Source organism: Ailuropoda melanoleuca, chromosome 13 (genome assembly GCF_002007445.2).
Source record: "Ailuropoda melanoleuca isolate Jingjing chromosome 13, ASM200744v2, whole genome shotgun sequence".
In the NCBI taxonomy this organism is placed as follows: domain Eukaryota; kingdom Metazoa; phylum Chordata; class Mammalia; order Carnivora; family Ursidae; genus Ailuropoda; species Ailuropoda melanoleuca.
In genome coordinates this window covers 7,446,444-7,453,237 of record NC_048230.1, presented here as the reverse complement: position 1 = coordinate 7,453,237, position 6,794 = coordinate 7,446,444, and the positions used below count along the sequence as shown (strand labels likewise).

The window sequence follows — 6,794 nt, the reverse complement described above, 5'->3', positions numbered from 1 at the left end:
GACACGGAAGCAAGGAGATGCGAGGAGGTAGCCTGGTTACTCTACCCAGTCTGAGAACATCACTTAGAAACTGGGACTTCCAGGTGGACCTACAGACCATTTAACCCTCATGCACAGGCGAGGGCTCTCCCCTGGATTCTCCTCTTCCAGCTCCACCTGCCCCTGGTCCGCCCCCAGCCGGGGCCTCCAAGATCCCTTGTCCAGGCCTGCCCTGCCCCAGCCCTACTTTTGGGGGCCCTGAGGCCATCATGCTAGCCTAGAGCCTCCACGTCCTCTTAACAACCCTTGCTTCAGTTCCAAGGACCACCTACTTCTGAGGGAATGGGACCCAGCGGAGCAATCAGCTGCTCGCAGGCAACAGAAACCCAGAGTGAAGTTGAAATAGAGGGTATGCATCACCCAGAGATAATGAGCCAGGGGTCTCGGGCCAGGTGAGGGAGAGCTCGGACTGCAGATGACCCAGGATAACCACCTCTCCACAAAGTACAGTGACCTGAGAGCGCGTGGAATCATACTGACCTGGGTGCAGATTTATCTCTTCTGAGCTTCCGTTTCCTTATCTGTAGAATGGGGATAATAAGGGGACCTCCATTACAGTAATTGTTCCAGGGTCTAGATTAGATGATGCATGGCACATGGTAGGCACACGGTGTTGCTTTCATATTAAAAAGAGAGCAGGGGTGCCTGGGTGGCTCAGTCAATTGAGTGTCTAACTCTTGATTTCAGCTCATGTTATGATCTCAGGGTCTTGATAGCCAGCTTCCATTACTCAGAATATCCCCCCACCATTGCCTGCATTTTTTTCTTTCCTGTCTTATGCTGCCCCCAAATTCTCCCAACTGGAGATTGAGTTAGGTTGATAAGAATTCTCTTACATTGGTGTCAGTTTGCTCAATCCCTTCTTTCTCATGCTTAGATGAGATCAGTTAGAAGGAGGGACGGAGAATTTCATTTCTGAGAAATAATTTTGCAGCACATAAGTGTTCGGGGCTAAGGCAGACCTAGGATGGAGCACTGAACTCGGGGGAGGGGGAGGGGAGGGGCGGGCAGGATGGAGTGTGAGCTCAGTGCATTCTTGGGAGGCAGGCTCTGACGGCAGGGAAGGTGCCCGAGAAAAACTTTGCTCAATTAAATTTATCTTTGGGGGCGCCTGGGTGGCTCAGTCAGTTAAGCATCCAACTCTTGATTTCAGCTCAGGTCATGATCGTGGGGTCATGGGATCAAGCTTCCACTCAGCACAGAGTCTGCTTGAGATTCTCTCTCTCCCTCTGTCCCTCCCTACTCCCCCAAATAAATAAATCTTTAAAAAAAAAAAGAGTCAGACACTTAACCAACTGAGCCACCCAGGCTCCCCAAATAACACATCATTTTTAAATATAAGTGTGCCCTATGCAATATTCGGGACATAAGGTATAGTAAAATGTTTTTGTTGTGTATCCAAATTTCAAATTTAACTCAGGCATCCTGTTTTGGTTATCATTGTTTGTTTTGCTAAATCTGGCAAACCTAGATCCAGGTAAAGGTCTGGGAAACTCTACCAGTTGTGGGAAAGGAAGGCACTGACACCCTCCCCTCACCAGGTCTCCAGGAATGGAGGCAAGCTTTCTGTGGCAGGCTTTTTGGGGCCCATCTGGAGCCCAGCCCAGGTGGACAGGTGAAGAAACTCCGAGGTGCCCCCTGGAAACACAGTGATAGCTGAGAACCTCACTTATGTTAGACTATACTTTATTGGTTGGCTTTTCTTCCCAAGCCTGGATCAGAAACCAAGCCACGTCTCCCAGCCTGCTGTGCGTGGCCTGGTCCATCCACAGAGGGTCCTACAAGTCACAGCCATCCACCCAGTCGCTGAGGTCCTTGCCTTGGCAGTGACACCTCCAGGCCCTCCTGAGGATGGGGGATGGGTAAGAGCAGAGACCAAATCAGCAGCAGCCTTCAGTCCCTGCCCAGAGAAGAACAGGAAGGAGGCTTGGGCTCTACACCATAAGTGAGGTAAGGAAAGGGGCGAGCAAGGGAAAGAAGGACTAGTAAACCCTATTATCTAGCAAAGAACCCCCTAGAAGAAGTAAAAAAGGAAGAGAATGGCCCCTAAAATGTCATCTATCTAGCCTCCTTATTTTACCAATGGAGATACAGGGTAATTTGTTCAAGTTCACCCAGAAGTCAGCGGCAAAGGTCCAGAACCACAGTCCAGTGCTCTTTTCCCACACCATGCTGCTTCTGCTGACAGTCATGCCGCCTCACAAGCTCACAGCCCTTTACAGTTTACATAGCACTGTCCCATCCATCACTCATTTGTCTGCACCCCACTCCATCCCCGGCAGCCCTGTAATGTAGATTAGGCAGATACCGTGTTCCCTATATTCCAAATGAAACGCTGAGACTCAGATGCAAAATGCCTCACCCAAGATCCACAGCTAGTAAATGACAGAACTGCAGCCACACCCACTTCGTCTTGGCTACCAATCCAGGTCTTTCAACTGTTGGTAACCATAGGTTATAGGCTCCTTCAGGACCATTAGCTTGCTCCACCATCACCCGAGCATCTTGAGGAAGATAAGCAAGACCTGGGGTCCTGCAGTCCCAAGTTCTCAAAGGTTCCAAATATTGGCGATTCCATGATGTCAGTGTCAAAGAGCCCAATGACCAAGAGTGCCCCTAGAGGACATCTGTAGATCCATCCGTGAGGTATGGTCAGCTGGCTTGTTTGCCTCTCCCATTAGACTGTGAGACCCTTAAGGGCAAAGATTGGATCTCAGCTTCTCTGCAGCCAGTACCCAGCACAGAGCCTGGCACAGGCGAGTTCCCAATGTGTGCAGGTGGAGGGAACAAACTGTACCCTTTCTACTTTCTGGGACCACTGTCTATGATTAGCCTCAGCCACCTCTCAGGGGTTATACCTGCCACAGATTTACTCCTCCCAGTGTACAAAAGAGAGAGCTGTTCTTTGATGTAACCCAAAAGGACTTGTTTCCTCCATCCCCGGGTGGTGCCCCCAAGACCGCAAGCCTTTGGACTCCTGCCAAGCCTGCACTCACCCTTCCTGATCTTATAGCTGTGCATTGTGTACTGCTGAGCCTGCCTCACTCCAGACTCAGTTCCTAGGGCATCAACTGTTCTCAGACCAACACATCTCCAAAGCTGTGGCAATGGTCAAGGCATATCTCAGACCTTCTCTGATTCACAGTCATTTCTGGCTCCTCCTCTCCCTTGCTGCCACATATTACCTGTCCCCATGTCTCCTGCACAGCCCCTCCTAGCCAACCCCCCTCCTGTCCATCAGCCTTGCAACTGTCCTGGTGCAGACCCTGGATCTCTCTTGCAAAGACTTCCCTACCATGCCCCTGTCTCTTGTCTCCCCTCCCCCTTCCCTCTGCTCCTGGGCTGATATTCACTGCCTCCCAACTTCCTTTACCTCTCTTGTGACAGTCACATCTGTCTGTAGCTCCAGGAGCCACCTGGAGTATCTCACCCTCCCCACATCCTGCCCCTGCTGGTCTCTCATTCAGAAATGTGAGGAAAGGGAGTTGGAGACTCAGCAGTGAGACCCCCTTTGGAGGAGTGTGCAGGGTCACTGCCTCAGAAGTCCCTGGGGACCAAAGATCTAGTCCAGTGCCCCCTGGGATGCCCATCCAAACCCCTCGCCTGTGGGCATGGCTGCTCCAAAGGTCACCTTGTGGGAAAGAGGCAGGAGAAGAGAAGGCGGACAGGGTGAGGCTCTAGAGGGCCCCCTCCCGCCCCCACCACACTTCAAGCCCGGAATCGCTTCTTTGATGTATCGTACATCTTGGGCTTTTCTACCAAAGTTAGTTTCGATGAAGATGCCACCGTTAGAGGAACAAGGTTGACCAGCCCCAGGTCTAGTGGATCTGTAGGCAGGCATCCTAACAGAGGCATATGGTGGAAGAGCCAGGCCTGGCTCCAAGAGCCCCAGGGAATTGCTTACCCCCCCGCCCCGGACACTCAGCATGTTGTCTGTAAATACTTCAGGGACAGTAACCCCTGTGGCCGAAGGTTGGGTGCTGATCAGACTATGAGGCCATGGAATGGTGGCCAGGATGTGAGCGCTCAGGAAAGATTTGTTCCCTGCTGCTGTCCACCAGTCCTGACCACATCAGCCTGGGGCAGGGACGGGGGGGGGGTTGCCCAGGTGACCTACCAGCTGGCCAGACCCTGGGGCTGTTGCACAATCTTCATGGCACAGATAACAGTATCTTTCAGGTCAGGATTCAACAAGTCTGGGGTGGGAGGCAGAGAAATAACAATGAGGAAACAGCAGACAGAGCTGGACATCCAGAGTCTGTCTGTCTGTCTGTCTCTCTCTCTCTTACACACACACATACACACACACACCCTCCTTCAACCTAAAGCCAACCCTGTCTCTTGATCCCTCTGGAAACACAGATATCACTCTACCACTCCCCTCCCCACACCCCTACAGCTCTCAGAGGAGTCTCCCATCAGATTCGTGGTGGACACACCCTCATCTCTGGCCCCATCCTGCTCTCCTTGGTAGGCGCGGAGGGGCGTGGGTCGTACCCCACTCAGAGATACAGGCGAGGGGCGCTAGCGCGAGCAGGGACACACAAAGCCGGGTGCAGGTTCCAGCCCGCAGCCGCCCCTCGGGCCCCGCCTACCGGAGCAGTACATCTTGCACAGGTTGGGGACCTCCGGGTTGAAGTTCTTGCACCACTTCCGGCTGTTGATCTGGAAGATGCCGTTGTTGGTGCTCCCGTCGGCTTCGTGGTCCACAGCAGCTGTGTTGAAGCCACTTGTGAAGTAAGCAAGACAGATCCCTGCGTAGGGGGCAGACGCAGGCCCGAGGGCCGGGTGACCAAAGCCAGCGGGAACAGGACACTCACGTGCAGGTGCCACACGCGAGCTCCTCTGAGCTTCAGCTCCTGCTCCAAGGTGGTCAGGGCAGCTCCTCCCGCCTACTTCTCCAGTGACTCCGCAAGGCTCAGGGGGGCAAGGGACCCACTGGGGGTCACCACAGCTACCAAATAACAAGAGTCAAGACTGTCCCTCAGGCCTCCTTCCTTCCCACTGTCTCACCGCTCAGCGCGCAGTGGGGCCAAGAAATCTTTGTGGGATGAACGGACAAGAGCTAGATCTTTAGAGGCGAAACGAGGAAGACACAGGTGAGAGCTGGCAAAGGGGCAGGAACGAGAGAGAAATGAGTCCAGATGTGGCTGGACCTCTCAGCTTCCCGAAGCTACCAGCAGCTTGAAGCGTCTGCTCTTACTGGTTTGCTCAGTTTACCCGAAACCTCAATGCGAATGTCCCATCCTCTTGGTTGCCATTACGATTAGGGAACTAAGCTCTTCCGTTGGCTTCAGCAGCAGGGGCAGGGAGGGAAGGGGCAAGCTGATTGGGCTGCCTGTGGCCTGCTTATTAGGTATTTAACTTGTGCTGAATGTTGCCCAACGTGGGGTCCTAGAACCCTTGTTGTACAAAGGAGGGCTAAGGCTCAGAAAGTTTCCAAGACCACACCCTGAGTGAGAGCAGGGAGGAAGGGAGGCGAGAGGGAGGGGAGGAGTGGGGGGTGGCAGCAGCTGGGGAAGCGGTTCTCACAGTCACCCATGGTGGATCCCCGGTATCCTTCCATGCCGAAATCCTGAAGCACTCTGGCCAGCTCACAGCGACTGTAGACCTTGGCCTCGCTTGAGGTGAGCAGGCAGCCGAGCAGAGAGGCAAAGGCCAGCAACATGCTCCCCGGCGGGCACAGTTGCCTTCTGGGAGCCCAGCTCCTGGCTTTCATGCAAGCGGGGGAGGCACAGCCTCCACCACACTGGCTCACAACTGGGTTTTGGGATGGCAGGCAGTTCAACAGCCCTGGTCCACCACTCACAGAAGGTTAGCCTTGGAAGAAAAAGAAAACCGAGGTCTGAGTGTACCTGGGAAAAGGGGAGAAGGAACCAACACTGCAAACCAGCTTCCTTGCAGTCCCGAGGAAGCATCAGCCACGCCCCTGAGATCTGAGATCCAGGAGAGGGCTCCCTGAGGCCAGCTCCCCTCTGTCCTGCTTTACACCTGTCCCAGCAGCTGAGAGAAAAGGAGGGGAAATGGGGGAGAAAACGAACGTATTTGGAGCTCCATACTACTTGCCAGACATCATCGAATCCTGAAGCCCTATGTTTCACAACTAGGAAGGAGCAAAGTTGGGAATAAGACCAACGTTTACGTGACTCCAAAGCCCCACAAGATACGGCCATGAGCAGAAGTTCCGGGAGGACAAGGGCCCAGCAATGTCATTGGAGTGGAAATCAGTTCCTAGCCCCCGTGGTCAAGGGAGCGCTGTCCTAGAGCCGAGCCCCCCCGAGCCTGAGCTAAGACAAAATCTCCCAGGACAACACTGCCACCCTGCAGCCCTCTCGACTGGGGGCACACGTGGCCCCGAGATGGTACTGCCTACCACCCCTTCTCAACCATCACCTTGCAAACCCCCCTCTCCCTCGAAGCTCACGTCCACTCCTTGGGTTTGCCTCCACACCGGCCCTATGGGCCAGCCCTCGGTATCAGAGAGGACATACACACCTGGTCATGACCTTCACCTCCACTCTGTCTCAGCCACCCACTCCCACGGCCTGGCCATCCATGCATCTCGCCACCACCGCCCTCTGCAACCTTCCATTCTTGTCTCTCTGACACTTCTTCCCATGTCTGCCATGACCCCACCCCATCACACTTGCCGTCCGCCTTCATAGAGTCAAAAACCTAAACAGCCACACGACCTCACGTGCGGCGTCCCTAAAAACACACGGCCTCCAACCTCACTGGACCTTCAAGCCATGGAG

General features: G+C 54.0%; 1 protein-coding gene across 1 annotated transcript; it reads right to left on the bottom strand.

Annotated features, from left to right (window-relative positions):
• Nucleotides 1-1,817: 1,817 nt before the first annotated feature.
• SPACA3 (sperm acrosome associated 3) lies at nt 1,818-5,846 on the bottom strand. The gene is made up of 4 exons (XM_002912391.3): nt 5,572-5,846; nt 4,635-4,793; nt 4,157-4,235; nt 1,818-1,884 (listed from the first exon to the last, which is right to left on the bottom strand). Exons 1-4 carry the CDS (start codon nt 5,756-5,758, stop codon nt 1,818-1,820), a joined length of 492 nt encoding a protein of 163 aa, XP_002912437.2. The 5' UTR covers nt 5,759-5,846.
• Nucleotides 5,847-6,794: the final 948 nt, after the last annotated feature.